This window comes from Pelodiscus sinensis, chromosome 6, assembly GCF_052426305.1.
Source record: "Pelodiscus sinensis isolate ZL-2025 chromosome 6, ASM5242630v1, whole genome shotgun sequence".
NCBI classification, from domain to species: Eukaryota; Metazoa; Chordata; order Testudines; family Trionychidae; genus Pelodiscus; species Pelodiscus sinensis.
In genome coordinates, this window is record NC_143057.1 from 86320440 (window position 1) to 86342522 (window position 22083).

The following is a 22083-nucleotide window of genomic DNA, read 5'->3' on the forward strand; positions in this document are numbered from 1 at the left end:
CTTTCTTTAGGTTTCCTTTCATGTAGCTTCCTATCTTGCTCTCCTTCTCTGTCTGTCCCCATCTTACTGTTCCCTTTGCATTTCTCTCCTTTCCTGTGCTGCCTATCAAGTTTCTCCTGGTCAAAGATACTTAGTACAGGGTCAAGTGGAGGCCTTTGTGGCAACTCTGAACAGGGACTCAGAGCCAATGGTACTACCGCACCTCCCTGCATTTGCTGAGGCAGCTTGTTAGCTGCACCATTTCTTAAAAAGCTGTTTTACTTCTTCCTATCTGTAGAATACAGACACTTGTTTCCGACTTACTTGTTTTAGGCTTGTTCAGTTTAATTCATGGCTGGCTCTGTCAATTCATCAGACATCTCCCATCTCTTTCTTCTGTCTTCTACTCCCTCCTGTTCTTGCCCCACCCCCCTGAGCTATGCAGGGTCTTGTCCTAGAAGGATCAAAAGCTTGCTGAGTCTGCAATAAGTATTTACAGGATATAGGGTGCTGCCTATGACACTTGCTGGGGTTACTCTGGGTTGAGGAATCTTGCGATCACCTGCTCTAGCATAAAGAAGCTTTGTCTGTCCTTGATGGGAGGACAGCTCCATTGAACATGGATGACATAAGCACTTCCATCTAGGCCTTCCAGGCCCTGCTCTGTGTCTCCAGGATATTAGGCACACACCATTCCCTAAGCCCTCCACGAGTCTGTTTGGCCAGTCCAGCCCTGGATCAACTGAACACTCTTAGTAGTCACAATTTTCTATTTCCAAAGAAGCAGGACACCCCAGCTTAGCCATTTCACTTCAGATCACTGCTTTGTGTAACTCACAGCACTTACTTATTTTTGATATAAACATTCCTAAGTCGGTTAAAGCATAAAATCAAGTAGTAGCAAGCAGAAGTATTAAACACGTGGCTACAGATGAAATTAAATCATCATGTGGATCCTAGAACCTAATTAACTACTCTCATGTTATGTAGAGTATTGCTCCCACAGAGTCATTGCAGTGCTTTCCGCCAGGCTGCTTGTAAAAATGAGACAAGCATGCTGTCCACTTGACTCCTGCGTAAAGTCTCCTGTGGATTTCCTTCCACCCCAGGATATACCAAAGAATCCTTTGCCTGTGTTTATAAACAGGACCCTCCTTCCCACTTGCAAATTCTCCAAGATTAAACTATCTTACTTTTTGCCTCTGGCTCAGTATGCAAATAAGCATACATTGAGAGGCATATAATGCACAGTTGGCCAGACAAGGAGATGGTTATTTCCTGCCTGAAAGCAGTATGTCCTAGGTAGGTCACTTCCACGTGACTGACATAATGCCGAGACCGTAAGAACAAAACTTTCAGTATAGATTCATAACTCGTAAAATATATGTACAGATAATATTAAAAAATGATAACGATGACGATTAGGTTACTTAGAGGAGATCTCATATCCTGCCTTTTGAATGGTTATTCAGTATCTGACCATGGGGATCCCTGTAAAACCTCTGTGCCCTCAGCTAGGTTGCACCAATGGGTGCATTGGTCACACAGCCTTCATAGCGCTTGCAGCTTCTGCTGACTTGGGGCATGGAACTGAACTCCTTGAAATCCAGCTCTCTGCATGGAAGCTTGCTCCACTAGTGCCAGTTGTCTTGGCAGAGCACTCTTTCTTAATTTGAGAAGCAGTGTTTTGTGATTTTTAAACCCTAGGCTAAGATGAATGCCCGGAACAACTATGTTCTGATTCTGGCTTTAATGCTAACTCTTGATGTGGCCTTGGGTAAGTCACTTAATACCTCTGTATGTCAGCTGCCTCCCCTGTAAAATGAAGATAATGTCTCAAAGGCCAGATGTGGCAAGCTGGGGGCTGCATCTGGTCCTTGGGCCTGAGGCTCCCCACCCTTTAAGTTACAACAATTTTCTTAACTAATTTAGATTTCTGTCTGATGTTTATCAAATCTGTCCTTATGAGGTTCTAAACAACATTGTGCTTTTTTCAACACTTCATTGGAATGAAGAACAAATTATTAAATAAAGCAGGTAATGTTATGTGTTTTTCATTTAAAAACGATTCTCTGTGGATCACAAAATAAAGCTCACAAATGTTGAATATTCAGTGTTGATAAACTTAAGCAGTACCTTGGCAGTGCTTGCAGTTTTGGATAGCTAATTTGTCTAATAATGGCAACTTAAAGCTATTATAATGCATCATCACAGTTCTCTAGAGCAGCGTTTCACAGTACCAGGCTGTGGGGGAAAGAAATACCGGGCCTCAGTGTGCCTGGTGGCTGCTGGGAGGGGAGCAGAGCAGGGCAGAGCAGGCTGGGAGGAGGTGGCGGCGGGAGGGGGGGGGGGGGGACTGGCCACTGGGAAGCAGTTAGGTGTAGCGGGGCTGTCCAGCGGAGATCGGGGAGGGTAGGCAGCGGAACCAGGGCTGGGCGGGGGGAGGGCCTGGACCACATAGATCAGGAGGAGGATGGGAGAACCAGCTGCAAGAAGCAGGGCTGGACGGGGGCAGCGGGACTGGTCGGGGGGCGTCGTTGGGGGAGCGGGGCTGGCGGGGGGAGATTGATGGGAATGGGGGAACTGGCTGCTGGAAGCAGGGCTGGACGGGGGCAGCAAGGCTGGACTGGGGAGATTGGGAGGAGAATGGGGGGGAGGGGGAGCAGGACGGACCTGGGCACATGCAGACCCTACAGACACTGGCAGATGAGTGAAACTGGTCGGGGATTCCATTTTGCATCCCCACCTTCTCCCCCACTCTCCCCCATACCCTCCCTCAAGTAGATACACTCAGGCAGCGTGAACACATCTACCAGCCAGGCAGTTCCCAGCTAAGGACTGATACACCTAAATATAATAAAACTTACCTAATTAGAAAATACTGGAAATTTTATATGTCTGGTAAATTCTCAATTTGTTTCCTGGACAAAGCCCTCAAATACCGGACTGTCCAGTAAAACCCGGACACCTGGCAACCCTACCCTTCCTTGCACCCTTCCTCCTAGCCAGATACCCTACCCCCAATCTGCTCCTGATCCCGCCTCCTGGAGTGCCCATGCATCGCCGGATCCCCCAAGCCCTGGCTAAGGCTGGGTGGAGGATGCAGCCAGGTGAAACACTGAAAATTTATTCATTTTTCATTCTTTTTTTGTGTTTATATTTTTGGGCTGCAAAAAACAGTACTGGGGGAAAAGAAAAGGTTCCAACTAAAGGAAAAAGTTTGGGAAACCCTGATCTAGCCAGCTTTCTATCCATCTTACAGTCCATTTATCCATATTCCCTTAACTTGCTGGCAAGAATATTGTGGTGACTCTATCAAAAGCTTTGCTAACTCTGGCACTGGGAGCTTTGGGAGGACCAGAAACAACTTATTTGAATATTCATCATTTGCTTAATGAATATGCAAATGAATGTTACCAGTCCTTAAAAAGCTCATGAATGGATTTACTGGTCTCTGTGTCAAAGTTTGGGACCCCCTGAACTAGAGGACACAATTGGGCTACTGAGTATAGATTACTGGTTAAAATAACTATTCTATTCTTCATTTTTTAGATTTTTTATCCAGAGACTACAGATGTCTATGATAGGAAAAACATACCCAAGATGATATATTGCATCCATGCACTAAGGTAACTAATGATGGAGTGGGAGGAAATTTAGATTTGGTAACCAATTTTAGGCTTATACTTTCAGAATGGGTTTAAGTAACCAGTGCTCTTCATGTTGTTTAAGTTTATTGATTTTGTTCCTAGGCAGTAGTCTTAAAGCCCACTGAAATACATGGGTCTGTTTGCATGAAAATATCTCAAATCTTTTTTTAGAAAGTTGAGACACTAAGCAAAAACCAGCTTTTTAAAGTGATGGTAAATTCCTCCAGGATCTGATTAAAATTATACTCTGCCAAAATACTTGAAACGGTCTCACCATATTGATTTTCCCATTTCTACAAATAAGTGCTAATACACTTGACTGAGCTTCCATGTTAATTCAGTGCTAATGCAATTGTGTTGACCGGGGAATGAAAATGAGGCTCTTGAAGCCAAGTCTTGACATCAAATTAAAACTATTGCCTTCCAAAGTGAAGACTTACCAGTATGTACATGCTTAATCATCATCATTCTAACCTGTTTTGCCTGAGGATTTGAAGTGTGTTGGACAACTTTCTCTTACAGATACGTAGCTAGCTTAGCTGTAATGCAGTACATAGCCAGGGAAGTGTGGAATTAAAAGCTTTTTATATTCACTAAAAATCCTTTATCCTGATGCTCTAGACTTTTACAATTTAGACATCTCCCTGATTCTGCCCAGGAAGATGGAGTTGGTGGTGGTGGTGGTAGTATTTTGCAGACAAGATACCTTTCTGGTTCTACTAGCTCACTTTCTGTATATTAAAGCCTTTTCCTTTCATAGCTTTTGTTATACTGTCAGGCTTGTAAAAATGAATTTGGGGCATAATCTAACTATTTTGTTTTATCAGCATTCCTCATTGAGTCATTCTAGGAAACCTTGTATTTATAGCATAATCCCTGAAATGTTGTTGCTGCCGCTGTTCCTGCAGTCTTGTGTAAGAAGTGTGCCTAATATTAGTAAATATAAGTAAATAAGAGATGTATTCAAAGTTAATATTTTTTTCTATCAAAATGCTGGGAGTTTGGCTTTAGCAGTCATAGTAATTATTTTGTGATAAGTATTGCCATTTTTAAATTACTGCGTTTGTTGTAATGTTAACTGGACAGCATCACAATAACTACATAAATACAGGAGGGTAGCTATAGTCTAAAACTATGTAGCTGGTCTTTCTGTCAGCGAGTATCTTGTGTAAGCTTGGAATGATTTCCTGAAGTGGACACATGGGGCTCTTAATGTTAAGCAGCTTATAAAGAAATGGTGGGCTAAGTTCCATTCTGGTGATGTCATGATCTTCATTAATATGTTCCCCAGAAAAGGGAATAGAACCAGGCTTTCAAATGCCTATATTTTCTAAAAACTGAAGACTTAATCAATTGTGGGATAGACTAATATTTTTCCCATATTTACTGTTTTACATTATTTGCTTCATCGCTGCATATTGCTTGCGATGGTTATTTAACTAGTATCTATCATGAACTGTATTGTGTAATGGTTTGGTTCTAGAGATATTCATTTTCGGTTCTCCAGTCTGACCCTGGTCGGGATGCATGCCAAGACATCAGAGCTAATGTGTGGTTTCTTTGCCTTCATTCTCAATTTGCTTTCATTTCGCTTAAATCCTTGCTATGTAACGTACTAGCTCAAAATTGCAACGCTCAAATCTTAAACCTAATAGTACCATCCACCTGTGACCCTGTGCCATGAATTGCCCACCCTTCCTTTTGACTGCATTTAAGTGCTGGATAGTGCTTTGACTTGATGTGTAAGACCTAAATATTCAGTTACTGCACTCTACTTTTTCTCTGTCCTTGTCTAAAATGCACTGTAACCATGTGATGCATTTCTCTGCTGTAATCCCCAAAGTCGGTCTTGCATTACATATAGCTGCATTGAAAGAACATTTGAATGCTTCAATTTGCTACATTAAAGCTCAGCAATGCCAGAATTAAGGTTGGCAACGTACCCTTAATTCATCCCCCTTGTGTACGTGCATTATTATAGTCTTTATTTACATGATCCTATATTTTTTTTCTGCAGCACCCCCAATGGATTCAATATAAAAGGTGAATGGTGGTCTGGAGATAAATCCGTAATTAAGGTTAAGATTTTGTCACTGTTACTTGTACTAAAAATAACTGATAAGTAGCAGGCAATAAACAAATTCATGGGAGCCTGGAGTAGGATGGGGGGGCATGGGGAGGACATGAACTTGTTCAGACAGCAGAGTAAGAATGACAACTGGAGCCCCATAGTGGGGGAACTGACAGACTGAGCCCTACCACCATGGAGGCAGGGTGCATGGCGCAAGCTGTAATAGATGACAACAATAGATGGTTGTACAGAGAGAGAGGCTATGTTCTGCAGTATCCTATAGTCATTTGTTTCAGAAGGTGGAAGGCACGCTGTGATTGAGGCAGGGGATTGCAGAAGAGCGGAGAAACTCCTGCCTGATGCAGCTGAACATTGCTCAGGAGTAGAATTGTATTGTCACTTCCCACACTGCAACTGTCCCATGTGATGCTAGTCAAGTTGTTTAAACATTTCATGGGTGGCCATAAGGATGTTAAATTTCAGTAATCTGGCTAATCATGTAGTCGATATAATTTGTCACTGATAGAGGCAGCAGGTGGGGCAGGGTGGCACTGTGGTGACAGTGTTGGGGGGGAACCAGCTTTTAAGCTGGCTTCCCCCAGCACTGGCTCCTCTCCCCCCACTTCCTGCCCCTGAACAAGTAGTCGATACTCCTCTAGTCAGCTACTTGCTAATGTCCCTTAGCAATAGGTGGCTATTAACTATTTTTCGTTTATGCAAGTCCCAAATGTTCAATCCTGGGATTTGATGGGCAGAAGTTCTGACCAATCACAGTTGCACTTGAAGTCCATGGGACTGCTTTAGAACCTGATTTATTTAGCACTGTATTTTTAGTCCCTTCAAATTGCGCACCAAAATTAATGGGCATTCTTCGCTTTGATCTCTCTGTGCCTCAGTACCCTGTCTGTAAAATCAGATTAACATAGCCTCTCAGGATTGTGAAAACAAAATACTTTTGGAACAGTCCTGTTTTAGTGATGGGCTTTGCTGAAAAGCCCATGAGGAAACTCTGAATTCTTGTATTCAGAGCAGGGTTTGATTGGTGCCCAATGGATAAGGTCAGTGGCCACATAGTCAAAATTGTATCTTCTCATTGTTCAGTATCTGCTCATTGAGTACCATCCGATTTGTAAATGGAAGAAGGTAGGGTACAGGCTGGACCTCCCTGGTCTGGCACCTTCGGGACCTGACCTATTCTGAATGAGGAATTTGGGTATGGGGAGGTCCCCTGTCACAGACCTCCCAGACATTGCCTCTCCCTGTGATGGGCTCCTCTCTGGCCCTCTGCTGCTGGGCTCCAGCCCTGCTGCCACAGAATTTAGGTTTGGGCTCTGGTCCACTGCCTTTCACCAGCTGGCATTTCCTAGGGATGGGGCTTGCTGGCTGTTCCACTTGTGCCATGCTCCAGGGACAAGGCTCGCCTGCTGCCCCACTTCTGCTGCACCCCACCGGGGCTGTGAGAACAGGGCTCTTCTGTCGCACTGCTGCCCTGCCTGGACAGGGCTCCCAATTGGCTATCGCTCCTGGGCACCGGGGCTCTATGGCGTAGCAACATCTATGGTCTTTCCCGGCCATGGATGTTGCCGGACCAGAGAATCTCGGATTTAGGAGGTTCAACTGTGCCACAATATGTATGCACAAGAAGACTGAATTAAAGATTCTTATGCACCCTTAATATTCTTAACATTTAGCCCCTCTAAACCCCTAGATTTTATAAAAAAAAAAAAAAAACCTTGGAAAAAACAAATTCCTTCACCTGGAACTATACTCACCTGACTAATCAGCTGGGTTTGAACTTTTAGACCCATAGCTCATACCTTTGTTCTTGAGCTAATTGAGTAATTGATAGTGGTAGCAGATTGTAGCCTGAAATGGTTGCAAACTGCCTCATTTAAATTAAATGCTATGAGTAGAACCCCACCAAGTTCATGGCCATGAAAAACTTGTCATCGACTGTGGAAAATTGTCCTTGTGTGCTTTTACCCTACTCTATATAGATTTCATGGGGGAGGCCAGTGTTTCTCAAATTGGGAGTCCTGACCAAAAAAGGACTTGTAGAGCGTTTTTTTGGTGTGTGTGGGGTTTTTTTTTGGGGGGGGGGGGAAGGGGAGGAATTGCAGTATTGCTGCCCTTAATGCTGTGCTGCATTCAGAGCTGAGTGGGGGCTGTTGGCTGGGTACCCAGCCAGAAGGCAGTGCCCTGCGAGCATGATACACAAGTAAGGCTGGCAATACCATACCATGTCACCCTCACTACTGCCATGCTGCAGGTGGTGGAGCTGCCTTCAGAGCAGGGGTTCCCAGTCAGCAACCACTGCTCTCCAGCTACCCACCTCTGAAGGCAGTGCTACCTTTAGCGCAGCACAGTATTAAGGGCCCCCCCCCTCCAACGATAACCTTGTGACCCCAACTCCTTTTTGGGGGTCAGGAAGGACCCTTACAATTAAAATGACAATTTCAGATTTAAATAGCAGAAACCATTAAATTTTATTTTTAAAATCTTGTGGCCATGAAACTGACTGTAAGGACCAAAGCTAAGAGTGTTGATTCCTCCTGCATAGGAATATTCACTAGTAAGGTTCCCAGTAAATAATCTATTAAACTAACTGGCTCTAAAAAGAGCACTTACTGTATGGGAGTGGTTCAGTTTAAACCATTGTTCAGATGGGAATTTAATAATACTCATATTAAAATCTAGGCCTTATTACAAAGACTATGCATTAAATACGCATGTTTTCCAGTGAGAATATTCCTTATGAAGTCCATTGCATTACTGATGACTATTACATTTTATATAAAAACCAAATAAAAAGCACACTCCCAGCACCACCTTGTGGTAGATTTCTCCAAGCCAAGAAGTGTAGGAAATAGGCCATATTACTCAGCCATGTATAACTATATAGTTTACACAAGAGTGAAATCTTGCGTTTATCTACCACACTTCAAACCACTTCTTCCTCTGTAGTAAATATTCTAGCCATTTCTAAGGCTAACTTTTTTTTTATTGGGCATTTCACAGGCAAGACTGAAGGCTAGCCTACACCAGAATTGCTGCAGCAGCACAGCTGCTAGTGATGCACAGTAATTCTGCTAGTGCAGGTACTCTATGCTGGTTGGAGAGACTTTCTCCTACTAATGTCCACACAAGTGCTTTGATCAGTGTAACTTACATAACTGAGGCAGTGGTTCTTGGTTCTTGGCACACCCTCAGGGTATGTCTAGACTGCAGAGCTTTTCCGGGTGTCTCAGAAAAGCTCTGCCACATCCAAGGAACGCGTCCGCTTTCCGAAAAAAGTCAGAAAAGCGTACACATTTTGTTAGCAACCCCGAAGCCTTGTTCTATGAGGAAGAAAGGATGTTCCGAAAGAGTGTTTTTTTCCCCCGAAATTTGGCCCCATGTAGATGGGTCAAATTTCAGAAAAGCCTCTTTCAGAAGTAAATTGAAAAAAAGATACACAATTTGCATACTGCAAATTGCATTTCTTTTTCTGATTTATCTTTGTAGTCTAGACATAGTCCCAGTGGCTTAAATTACACCGAAGTAAGTGACAGTGTGTAAAAGCCCACAGTTCTTGCCTAAGAGCTTGCAGTAAAAGCACTTTGAAACATTGCAAGGGAAGACTAACACAGAAGCAGTTCGGGGTAAAAGGAAGGAAAGGGCTAAACTTGGGTGGTTTGAGGCTTGTTTTTGGTTTACTTGAACTTTTTCTGTTCAATTTATTTAACATCTTCCTGAAAGTTGAGTGGCAAATGGAATGGTTCAGAATTTTGAGGCAATCTGGAGACTTGCATGTGATGAGGCTTGTGATGGAATGCTGCAGTTGACCTACTGTCTGCTGGAGAATCTGTACTTCCTCTGACCATGCGCTGGTGGAGTAGAGGGGAGCTGGACTCAGTGATTCCTGGTGTTCTTTCGAACAGAACATGTCTGTGGCAACTTTTAACTACATGTACTATTATCCCCTCCTGCAATTCATGGGCCAGTATTATCATCTTTCAGTTTCCATGTGTAGAGATACCATGGGGTAGAGAGGAGGTGCCTTTTTTTTTTAAAGGCAAAATAGCCTTCCACGCAGTTAGAAATATTTAGTATTTAAGTGCTTTGTGAATGTGTGGACACCTTTTCCTTTCCATTTACTGAATTATTTCAATACTGTACAGGCAACAAGTTTTGCACTCTGTATTCTGTCCCCATCTAAGGGCACGTCTACATAGTGGGGCTAAAGCCGAAATAAGCTACGCAACTTGAGCTGTGACAATTGCGTCGTTTAAGCCAAAATAGCTTATTCAGCATTTGGTGCTGTCTATATAGCAGGAAGTCCGAGAGAGTCCTCCAACTTCCCTTGCTCCTTGTAAAATGTGGGTTATCGGAGTTGGAGTAAGAAGTCCTCCAGCTCGACTTTATTTTGACATTGTAGAAAAGCGGCTGGTAGTGTAGATGCGGACTATAATAATACTGCTGCGTAGACTTATCCTAAGAGAACTCCTTGGAATATCTCCATTTTGTGAAGATTACTTCTCCCATTCTATGTTCACACTGTTTAAATGCACCATAGAAAATAGTCTGAAATTTATCCCATATCTGTACACAAAAGTCAATAATTAAAGATGAGTTTAAAGCCGTAACCTTCTAATTATATTGGCTACTATACAGGTTTGGCTTTGGTTCTACAAAAAACAGATGTTTCATTGAATATGCAAGTCTCTGGCTTTGACTTAAGTATTTTTCTTCTTTGCAGTTTATATCTGTTCAAACTAGGGATAGCACCACAGATCCAGGATTTACTGGGAAAAGTAGATTTTACAGGTAAGTCTGTTTTAAATTAGTCATACTGAAGATAATTTATTGCATCAATGAAACTGCTAATAGTACTGTTTCTAGCAACCTTCTTTCTCTAATGTGAGTTTCCCCTCTCCTCTCCCAACATTTTGCACACCACCTCATTGAAGTGATTTGGAGGCTGCTATTTTAAATTGTCACCTTTTGAAAAAGGGGTAGGGAGTCTACATGGCACGTTTGAAACTGAGTTTCTAGCAGAATGAGAACTGTTAGCCAAGCTCTGGCTTTTTAAATTACAAATACATTTTAGCGCTGAGTGCTCATGAAGTCCTGGGGTCTTCGTTCTGCTAATCATTTCCAACTTTCCTTCTTTTAATATTAAATAGAGGAGGAAATCAGTAACATGCGAAAGGAGCTGGAGAAGTATGGTATACAGATGCCAGCTTTCAGTAAAATTGGTGGAATTCTGGCCAATGAGTTATCAGTGGATGAAGCTGCATGTAAGTCTGATTTACCGTGTTTTCCACTTACACAAAAACGGTTAATTAATGGATTAAGGTGTTGAGTAATGTAATATAAAATATTATGAGAAGTCTTTCTGAAGCAGGGAATTTTATCTTATGTCAGTATGACAATAAGTTTACAATTATCTTAACTAGAATAATTACCCAGTTTTGCTTCAGGGTACGGTGCTAGGAATGTGAGGGGTGTAGGAGTTGGAGCAGTTACTGAGGTGTTCAGGGGATGGGATGGGGGGGCGTTCAGGAGTCAGGACAGAAAGTGGGGTCCAGCACCATGATGGTGGGGACTGTGCATCCAGGCAGCCTGCTGCTTTCTGGGACTGGGGTGCTTGATGCACTCCTGTGGTCATTGGAGAGTATAACCATCCCTACTGTCACAGCTCTCCCTTTCTGTTTGAGAAACAATTGCATTCCACTTGCATTTCATTGTTCTGGCACAACCAAACCTTTACCTTGCTTTGAGATAAGAGGAAGTTGCATACCAAATGTGATAGTCCTAGCTCTTACTGGTTAGGAGGGATTCTTGAACACGTACACACAGACAGATGCACAAACGCTCTCAAATATACAGTGTTTGGAATAGATACCTAACCTAGTGCAAGATGGTTAATCTCTCTGTATTTCAGTTTTTGTGAAATGGTATCAGCCAAAATCTTCTATCAGACACGTAATGGAAAAATATGGGATATAAATACAAGTCTATTTTAACTTCAGACTCTTGTTACAAAATATTGGCCTATGCCATTTCAGAGATACAAAATGGAGAACAGAGAAACAAATTATTTGTCTTGCTCAAGCCATATTAGTGACCCAGTGATAGAATGGAGAATAGAACTAGAGATTCTTCAAATGGCTCTGCATAATTTTGTGTGGAAGGTGCACCACCTTTTTCCTGTCTTGTCTAGTTGTCAGCTGAAATGCTCTCTTGCTGCTCTTCCCTATAGTATCACATCAGAGTGATGTTATATAGGGGGTGGAGCACCCTCACCACACAGTCCCTTCCAACTGTGTGCCATAAACAGATATCAGCTTCTGGTTTCTTTAGAACCAGAGCTGCCTCTTTCTTGGATGGCTAGCATTAATTTGGTTAGTTAGGCTATGTCTACACTGAGGCTTTTTTGGCAAAAAATATGCTAATGAGGGATTCATTAGCGTGAGTCGTGCTCTCATTTGCATATTTTCTGCTGATCTGTTTCTGCGCAAAAACCTTAGCACAAACAGATAGGCAGAAAATATGCAAATGAGATTCTGACTCATGCAAATAAGCCCCTCATTAGCATATTTTTTGCCAAGAAAATTTGTAGTGTAGACATAGCCTTAGTGATTCTTTTTCAGAGCTGTGTAATAGTGGAACTTGAGAAGAAGAAGAAAAGGCAGGATTTTAAGAAGTACACTTCCTGCCCTGATGGAACCTATGCAGATTCAGGACTAGTGTGCGCTTCAGCATCTCCTTTCAGATCTAGGAAAATAGGTTTCCTTGAAGCACAGAACTGGGGTTTGGTGGTGATAGTCGGCACCAGAAATGGAGGCATAAGGACAAAGCTCGTGGTTAGCAGTTCTGGTTTCCATGCATTAGAGCAGTGGTCCCCAGTGCGGTGCCCGTGGGCGCTATGGCACCCGCTGGGCCATTTATGTGCGCCTGCGGAACAATCTGGGCTGGCACCGCCCCCGGGGTCGCGGCACATGCTGGGATGTGCGGCGCGTGAGCAGCCCCGCCCCCGGGCACACGGCCACCCCAAAAGGTTTGGGACCACTGCATTAGAGCTATCTGATCTAGACAATGGATCTACAGCACTGGAATGAAAACTTGGTCTGTTTTCCGCTTCAGTAGTGGACTTAATGAATAACACTGGATGAGAGATCTTGTCTGTTGTCAGTTCTGGTGTCAGTTCCTGCTTGGGGGTTCTGCTTCAGGTCACTTACGTAACTGATTCTGGACAGTTGTATCACCATGGCAACACAGGTTCACCTCCCGATATGTTGGAGTAATGTATGAAATGCAGATCCAAGAGGAGGCATGTTTCTATGATTCCAAGATTTTCACCTACTGCTAAGAGATGCAACATCTGTCTCCTTTCATAGATCCTGCTATGATCTCTCCTCCTAGGACCCTGCCAGGTCTCCCATCGCAGCTGTTCCTGGTTTACTCATGTATCCATGAAGCAGAAAATAGAGGAAGAATGTCTTGTGGGGAGACAGGCAGTCCTGTGCCCTGTGATCTTACTGGGGGTCACCTAAGGAAATTTTCAGTTACCTTTTGCATAGATGAAGAGGTCATGTCTCAACCTCTAAGGATTCAGCAGCCTAGAGGTCCTCAAAACTGATTCTTCCATATCTGCTGACACTTATGTCTGAGTTTTTGTCTGAGGAAGAAGATGGAGTAGTTCTCCTTTTTGGACGGGAGCAGATAGGTATTGGTGGAGGCAGATCTAACACCTGAAGACCATGTGTATTCAGAGTCCCCTCCATCTGAGGACACTGGTGTACTACAATCTGGTGTTCTGTATATTTTCCACCTTAAATCTATATACAGTCTGAGAGAGACTTTCCACTCAGTATTTAATGTACTTTGGTGCTATAATTAAGAGTAGGATATGTTTCTCTATCTTGGATGAACTGTTACATCTTGCTAGTTCAGTGTTTGCCTGTCTGCATCTGGTCAATGCATCCCCAAGAAGGTGGAAAGGTTTTTGTGAAGGTTTTTCTTGCTTTCATACCATTCCATGCTAAATTCATGGGTGGCTGCTGCAGTAATAGGGAAAAATCTGGACAGAAATACATCATACCTGCTGATAAAGGAGGTTCATGAATTCTTGAGAGAGAGGTCCAGGTTTTTATTCCGTGTTTTTGTGATAGGAAGAAAAATGTGTGGTTTCAAGTACATTTGGAAATTTTGGTTCCATAAATTGGCTCTGAGCATTGTAATCCTTTTTTTGGCCATGATTTGTCTTTGACAGAATTAAGAATCATGTTTATCCTTCCTTTGTGCATAAGGGATTGTCTATTAAACCATATTGTCTTTGTGACAGAGCCTTAGATCTGAAAAGAGGCTTTCTCAATTGTTCAGAGTTGACCCCCTGCCCTTCAGAGGTTGCACTTCATCTATTAAAAGGAAGTTATTTGTAAGGCACTAAAGTTTTTGAAATATTTAAGTGCAAAGTAATATCACATGTTCCAGAATAAACTTAAATTCTCAGACCCTAACTTAAATAGAGTAAAATTCTTTTGGGGTTTCATAGTAGCCACTACCTGTGTGATCCCATCAGAGAATCAAATGTATGCAGCACTTGAATATTTCACTTCTACACACCAAGTCATGACAGTTTTTAATTGTTGATGACTATGCCTTGGGATATCATAACCTCCTTAAAATGGTGGTCAGTCAGAAAACTACATACCCCCAAGCAGTCAAAATCCTGCAGGACCATCCTGATTGGTGACCTCAGATGCATCAACCAAGTGCTGGGGGAGGGAAAGCATCTGAATTATTTGACACTGCTCTGCTTACGTTGATTTGCAGGTTTGCCTTGTATTAGAATTAAGTTTCAGAAGGGTAGCTGAGTTAGTCTGTAACAGGAAAAACTTAAACAATTAAAAGTCCAGTAACACCTTAAAGACTAACAAAACATGTAGATGGTATCATGAGCTTTCGTGTCATCTGAAAAAGGGGGCTGTGCCCGCAAAAGCTCATGATACCATCTACATATTTTGTTAGTTCTAAAATACAACAGATAGTTTTTAAGATGCTACTAGACTAAGTGGCATTCCTCTGGGCTCTCAAGTTCTCTTCCCTCACCTGCAGGGGTGGGTTGTGCAAGTTTTACAGACAGTGCATTAGTGATGCATTACGTTGCCAAGTTGCAGTTGGAAGTATTCACTACACTCTGCTGTGTGCAGAGATAAAAGGCTGTGGAATTGGTGTATGTATTATGCCATTTACCCTGTAGCCCTGCATCTAGCATTAATATAGCTGCACAGATGTAAATATGTAGACTTGCCCTGAGAGTGCTCTAGCTGACACTGTTAGAAGATGACTCGACCTCAAGACACCACCAGGTGGTGCAGTATCCACAAGTATGAATACGCAAAGCCATCTGTAAGAACTCTGCTTACAGGTAAATAGCCTTCATTGTATTTTATACACACAAGATAGAAAACTTTGGCTTAAGTAATGTTGTTAAGGCAAAGATTAGTTATTTGTAAGGCACTAAAAAAGATTTCGGAATATTTAAGTGCAAAGTAATACTATAAACTTAAGCTTTAAAATTTTCAGGCCATAATTTAAAACTCTTTCCTACAGTCATATCGGCTAGTACTATTTTGTTTTGGTTCATGCTGTGATAAGTGTGCACATGATTCTGCTTTTTAAATATATTCTATAGGGATGAAAAAAATCTGGGTCCCTGCTGCCCCCCAACTCCTCACCCTCCTCTGCTGTCCTGACTCCTGCCCTTCTCACTGCCCTCAGCCCTCCTGCCCCCCTCCAGTAGCACCACTCTGATCATGTGAGCTACCCCTCTTCTAACTCCTCCCTCTACACACCTGTCCTGCTTCTCTCCCCTGGTGCGGTCCCTCCCCTGCAGGTATCTGCCCTTCTGCTTCACCCCAGAATCGCCTGGCACCTGCACCTTCCCTTAGCCCTGTACCCTTCTGGTGCCTCCTCCTTCCCTTACTGCCCCTTTGCCCTCTTTTTCCCTGATGCCCACCCCCTCAGTACTCTCTACCCCGTTCCCCTCCTGCCCCTCTGTGCTGTCACACATGATTTGCTCCATCTCCACCTTTCTCATGCCCACCCCTTCTTTCAAGCCTTCTCCCAGCGCCTCCCCCTCCAGCCTCCAATGCCCTTCCCCTCACCTCTCCTCTCCCAGGATCACCCTGTCCTCCCTCCCACTGACAGCTCCCCTCCTGCCCTTTCCCTCATTGTCTGCACTTGGCCCCCTGGCATTTGTCTCTCCTGCATCCTGTCCCTTGGTGTCTTCCCCTCCCAAGCCCCTTCTCCTTCTACCCCTCTCCCTCAGGCTCCCCTCCCCATTGCCACCACCACCACACAAGCCTATTCCCTACCTTCCACGTTGCGGGGCCGGAGGCCGTGTGCAGGCCCCAGAGGCAGCCTCTGAGGAGTTTTAAAATCCCGGGCCGTGATGTCACATCACGCCCGGGTGTCCTCCCCACCCACATGCAATGCCACACATGGGCAGCAGCAGCCTGCGAGAAGGAGCTGCACACAGCAGGGACGGGTCAAGTCTCCAATTTACCTTAGCATATCAAGCCAAATAGATGGACATTATTGAATAATCAGGGTAAGGCCTGAATTTGTGTGAATGTGGCACAAGACCACAGTCTGGAGCCTCAAAGGTCCAAGGGAATCCACAAACTCTGGAGGATATTTTTTCTTTCCCACTCTCTATCATCCCCCTGCAAAAAAAACTCCCAATGAACCTTTTTGCTATTGTGCAAAGGAGATTTTTAGGGAGGGATATGAAATTCACCAGTACCTTAATTGAATTTTCTTTTCTTGGGGTTTTGGTCACACGAGTTTATTTTTAGTATAAATATAGTTTTTTGGTATTTAAGATGTAATAGAGTTTTGATTTATATTGGGATAGTTCCTAGATAATGAGATTAATGTTTTTTAACAAATGTCTATATTAGCCGTTTTCAGTTTGTTTTCTTAACTAAATATTCAGTAAAAGGCAATGGCAATTCAGCAGGAAGAGTTAAAAGGACTACTCATGGTACAGTGACACATTGTCAATGGCTTGTATGATTTAGGGCTGAGCTTTTCAGGGAGGAAAAAGTTTTTTCTGCTCTTTTTCTTTTCTTAACTCAAGTTCTAGGCTCACTCCCAGAAATATGTCCTGCACTGCCCAACACAGGCTTATAAAGTGTATCATTTTATTAGTAGAAATTATACACACAGGTCTTGTTACCCTTGCAACAAGTTTAGAGTTTCCCAAGCACTTGAATTAAAAAACATGGGATTAGATAAAAACTAGGGATGTTGGATATATTGATTAATTCAATAATCGTATAACTGCACAAAAACTTAGCGATTACAAAATTATTTGATAGTGTCTGGGGACAGAGTAGGTAGGCAGTATGCTCCTGACCTTGTTCCTGGGGAGCCCCCAGCCATCTCATGCTTTAGCCTCTGCTACAGGGGCAACAGTGTGGGGCAGCAGCCTCTGCCAATGGAGGGCCTGAGCTCCACATGGACAGAGGCTGCTCCAGCATCCCACCTTCCCCCTGCCTTTGTGGGAGGCAGCAAGGGGGGATGGAGCAGGCAGCTCTGTGGAGTTGGCTTAAAAGCTCCATGTGTATTGGCTTCTGCTTGCCCCACTCACCCTCCCTCCATGCTACTGCCTCTTTATCAGAGGCAGCAGCGCTTGGGGTGGGGGCGAGGGGGAACTCAGGCAGTTCCATGGTATCAGGTGCTCGTGGGGAACTGGCTGCTAAGCTGGCTCCCCATGGGCACCACCAGCTCCTGCCTCCCCATCCTTGTTGCCTCTGATACAGTGGCAACAAGGGTAGTGAGAGTGCATATAGTCAGTAGAATTAATTGACAAATCCTGGCTCATCGGTTATCGACTGCACATTAACATCACTAATAACATGTTTATTAACTAAAAAGAAAAGTTCTGAGACACTCTCAACCATTTCTGACTGAGAGAAAATGCAACTGATGCCTGCCTAACTTAACAAACTGATAAATTCAAAGCAATGGTTTTTTAATCAGTCTGACCAAACTTCTTAGGCCAGAACCTTTCTCTAGTTCAGTGGCTATTTCCTTTGCTTCTTCTGGTGAAGTGTACTGATGGGTGGGAACAGTTGAGGGGAAGAGGTGCGTTGGCGTGTCTGTCCCTTCTTTTATATAGTCCTGTTTCACCTTCAAGGAAAATGTCTAGCTAGGAACAAGGCAACAAGCATTTTGTACATAAGGGAATGCCATTATGTTTTTCTGCCAAGATGTAGGTTTGTGGGTGGTTTTTTTGGTCCCTGCCCCCTTTCCTGGTAAAGAATTGCAATGTAGCAACAGGTAATAGTTGCTTAGATTTGTTTATATGTGGATGAGTCATTTAGCTTGCTCTTTTGTTTCTGAGGAGCTGGTCCAGTCACTCCCCAGACTTCTGCGAAAAACATTTCTAGTCGTGATCTGTGTTATTTAGAACCCCACATATAATGTTGTAATGTGCATTTTGCCATATTATTGATCTGCAAATCCATGTTTTTAAATCTCATAAGACATATTTTGTTGAAGTATTATTACAGTAGTATGTACAGGTACATTGTCAGTTGTCCCTCCCTCCCCCGCCTCAACCCTAAGAATCTTATTTATTGATCTAATTTCCAGTTTGGTGTTGGGTATGAACACTTTTAATGTGAAGTGAAGAGGGTTTGAGCCGAGGCAGTCTAGTGCTTAGCAAATATTTAGTATGTTTTTTTAATTACACTCCTTGCTTTACCTAAACAGAAGTAGTAGTGGCAGTGCTGGTGGGGAGAGGATGTATGCAATGAGTCCGTAATACAGGACCTACCTTGGTATCTATTGTGTTATATTTTTCAGGATAATTAGGTTTGGAAGGAGGGATGTCAATATGTAGCCTAGACTTATTGGTTAATCTCAACTATGCTTATTAGAGGCATTGGGAGTGCAAGGGAAGAAGCAGGAGCCCATGCTGGGGGGAACCAGCTTAAAACCAGTCGTCTTCTCTCCCCCTCCCCCCATCCCCGTACACCAATTCCATGGTGCTGCCTGGCCTTCCCTGCCATGGGAGCGAGCACAGGGGGCTGCCGTGAAGCAGCGTCTGTCCACGGCAGGCCTTAATTCCCTGCAGACAGGCTGCTTTGTGGGAGATGGAGCAGGCTTTCTGTCTGTGGCAAGCCTGGGCCAACCATGGATGGAGGCTAGAGCTTGGGATTCCCCCTCCACCCGCAGACAGGGACTGCTGCCTCTGTATCTGGGATGGCAGACAGCTGATCTGTATGGGGAGTTGATTTTTAAACTGGCTTCCTTTGCAGACCAGCTCCTGCCTGACAATCCACATGGGGCTGGAATGCACTGGCTGTCAGCCCCACCCCTGGGGACTATAGAATAGTTGAGTAATGGATAAAAATTCATGTGGTTACTCAACTATTGTATTCACTGATACCTAACATCCCTAGTTGGGAGGAATTTCTAATAGATCATATGGCATACTAACTGACTTTCACACTCAAACAAAGGTAGCACTGCTAATTACAATAGTTTCATAAGGGAAAGAGGAGAATTAGCAATTCATAAGAGACAAAATAAACCAGTGTTTCTTAAACTGTGTTCTGTGGCCCACCAATGTGCTGTGAGGCAGTGAGGGGTGTGCCATGGAGAACAGAGTTCAAATGGCTGCCCTTAAAGGAGAAGCAACCTTTTTGGCTCAATAACTTCACCCCGAGCCTTTTTATTCCCCTCCCCCAACAAAAAATCCTTGGTGTTCCTCGTTTTTTAAAAAAAATTGTTCCTTGGTCTTAAAGTTTAAGAAACACTGAAATAAATTAATTTGTCTCAGACTGTTGTGTAATTATTCCTAGTCTCCCATGTGTTTGTTATTCTGCTATCCTGAAGGGCATCTGGCCACAAAACTAAAGATGACCATTGGAACTTGTACATAAACGATTTTTCATTAGACTGCATAATTTTGAGGAAGGTTGAAATCTGGGATTTCTATCCTCACCAAAGAGCTTTTAAGTACTATTTCTTATGTTGAAACAAGATGACACAATATTCTTCAAATTTCTGGAAACTTAGGCACTATCTTGCCAGTGTTTCCTCTAATCTGTGCAACATCACAGCTTCACAGGTGATTAATCAGGCCCACCCAGTCAGAGGCTCAGGGCTCCAGGCATGGAGCTGACTGGGTGAGGCTGCTTAATCACCTGTGAAGCAGGGCTGTAGCACATCTTAGAGGGAACACTGTATCCTGTCCTATACTGTTGAATATAACTGCATTCTGAGTGGGGTTTTTTTTCTTCTGTGGGTTGGAAAATCCTGAAAACTTGAACCATGGTGAAATATTATCACATATAGTAAAACCCCAGTTATCCAGTCCAGTTGGCACTGGAACGAGATCAGAAAGCCAGAGCTCCCATGACCCATTCTCTAGTGTATCTGTATCTTTGATTATCTGCCCTAGGTGGTTCTGGCTAGTGACTCAGTTAATATAGAGAGATTGATGCTGGAGACTCAGTTAAATGGGATTGATGATGGAGGCTCAGTTACTGTGTGGTATCATCTTGCTTCATTCTAACAAAATGAAGCTTTGAGAATTGGTAACATTAATTTTTGTTTGATCCAGAAGTACTCTCATTGATTGGCTCCTTTTTTAAAGTTTTAAATCTTATCCATCCTTTCCAGTGCATGCTGCAGTCATTGCAATTAATGAAGCTATTGAGAAGGGAGTAGCAGATCAAACACTTATAACTCTGAGAAACCCAAATGCAATGCTGATGAATGTAGATGAGGATCTTGCACAGGGATATCAGAAGGAACTCTTGGAAGCTAAAAAGAGAAAAGAGGAGAATGCAAGACTCAAGGTACTGAAACATATGTTGATTTAATTAACATTCTTAAATTTTTATGTTGCTGTATAAAAAGTGCATGCAAGCTTTTAAAAAGGATTCTTTTAGGATTGTGCTAATAAGCCAGTGTGTTCAATATAAACTAGGTGAAAAATTGTCACTGTAGGAAGTTGATCACAATGGGCCCTTTGGTCTTGGAATCTGACGTAAACAAGCTGGAGGCAAATATGAAGGTGTTCTGTTTACTCAAATACATTCATGAGTTGTGTACAACAATTATGTAATGCTTCCATGTAGAATCCAAAAGATCCTCACTTTTTTTTCTCTTACATACTGTGTAGAAACAAACTTTTGGCTAATCAACTTCCTATAAAAATGTTTTAAATGTTTTTGGGATTATAACATAATTAAGCAACAATTTATTGGACAATTTTTATTAATACAAAATTGCACTTGCATAACTGTTCACAGGATTTGATCACAATATATATGGCACTTTACAATAAGCAGAAAATGCTTTAAGTATAACTCTTTCCCTAAAGAGCATACATTTTCATCTTGTGGCTGATATAAAGTTTTAATCACTAGTACTACAGTGGCTATTTGATCATCTGAAAATATCTGTATTCAACTTTAACCAGTAAGGACTTTGTTTTTAGAGTGGCTCAATTTCAGAAGAGGAAAGAGATGTGTATGAAGAATTGCTGACACAAGCTGAGATCCAAGGCAATATCAATAAGATCAACAGTAAGTAATTCTAGTTTCTCATCAACATGGGGGCATGGCACCTACCAGTTATGTATTTTTGTTCCTAATGCCAAACAAAAACATACAATTACTTATTTTATGGAAGTAACTTTTTTAAAATGGCAAACATTTGTCTGTGTTAAAACAGTTACTTTCAGTGTTTGCGGGGTATCATGTTGCTTTTTTCCATTATCCCTAAAGATTAATGCTATATTTGTTGTTTTTGCTATTAAGGACTCAATTCAGAAGCCAGTTGGTTATACCTGCTTTGTTTCCTTGTGTTTGTCAGCTTCCACTGGCTGCTGAATACTGTAAATTTTGACCCCTCTTTTTAGGTAGACTTGAGATTCAGACTTGGACCCTGAGCCAGCAAATGGATGCGTACAGGAGGAACTTAGCACACATGGAGTCCCTGGGGACTCTGAGGCTCTTGTAGGATTGGAGCCTTGATATATAAACCTCTGCTGGGTTTAAAAACTGCCAATGACTGACTTGTATAAAGAGAGGTAGATACAAGCAGTAATGGAAACCTTTTTTGGACATTTTTTTTTTTTGCATTTTGTAAGCATTGTTTTCCTTTCAGTTCATGTAGCTTTAGTCCAAGTGAATGAGGCAATTGACAGGCAAGATGAAGTGACATTGATGGCAGGTTTGAACCATCCTGCTCTGAGCTTATCTGGAGTTCTGCAGCAAAATTCCCCATGGTACCTAACACAATTGTGTGACTATAAAGAGCAGAGAATGCAGGTAATTAAATAGAATGTATGACACTTGAGTTTTGCAC

At 42.7% G+C, this 22083-nt stretch overlaps 1 protein-coding gene and 1 long non-coding RNA gene across 6 annotated transcripts in view; one reads left to right on the forward strand and one right to left on the reverse strand.

Moving 5' to 3' along the window:
* Positions 1-22083, forward strand: part of IQGAP2 (IQ motif containing GTPase activating protein 2) — a 214712-nt gene that overhangs the window by 109956 nt on the left and 82673 nt on the right. For 3 of the 5 annotated variants that reach the window (XM_075932302.2, XM_075932305.2, XM_075932303.2), the window contains exons 5-10: positions 3532-3608; positions 10439-10506; positions 10866-10979; positions 20389-20567; positions 21212-21299; positions 21883-22046. In XM_075932302.2, the coding sequence (XP_075788417.2) occupies positions 3532-3608; positions 10439-10506; positions 10866-10979; positions 20389-20567; positions 21212-21299; positions 21883-22046 (690 nt within the window). The remainder of the gene's footprint in view (positions 1-3531; positions 3609-10438; positions 10507-10865; positions 10980-20388; positions 20568-21211; positions 21300-21882; positions 22047-22083) is intronic. The other 2 variants (XM_075932304.2, XM_075932306.2) reach the window with 1 other exon arrangement.
* The window catches only part of LOC142829927 (uncharacterized), a 42650-nt gene that overhangs the window by 11266 nt on the left and 9301 nt on the right, over positions 1-22083 (reverse strand). The gene's annotated exons all lie outside the window — the stretch shown is intronic.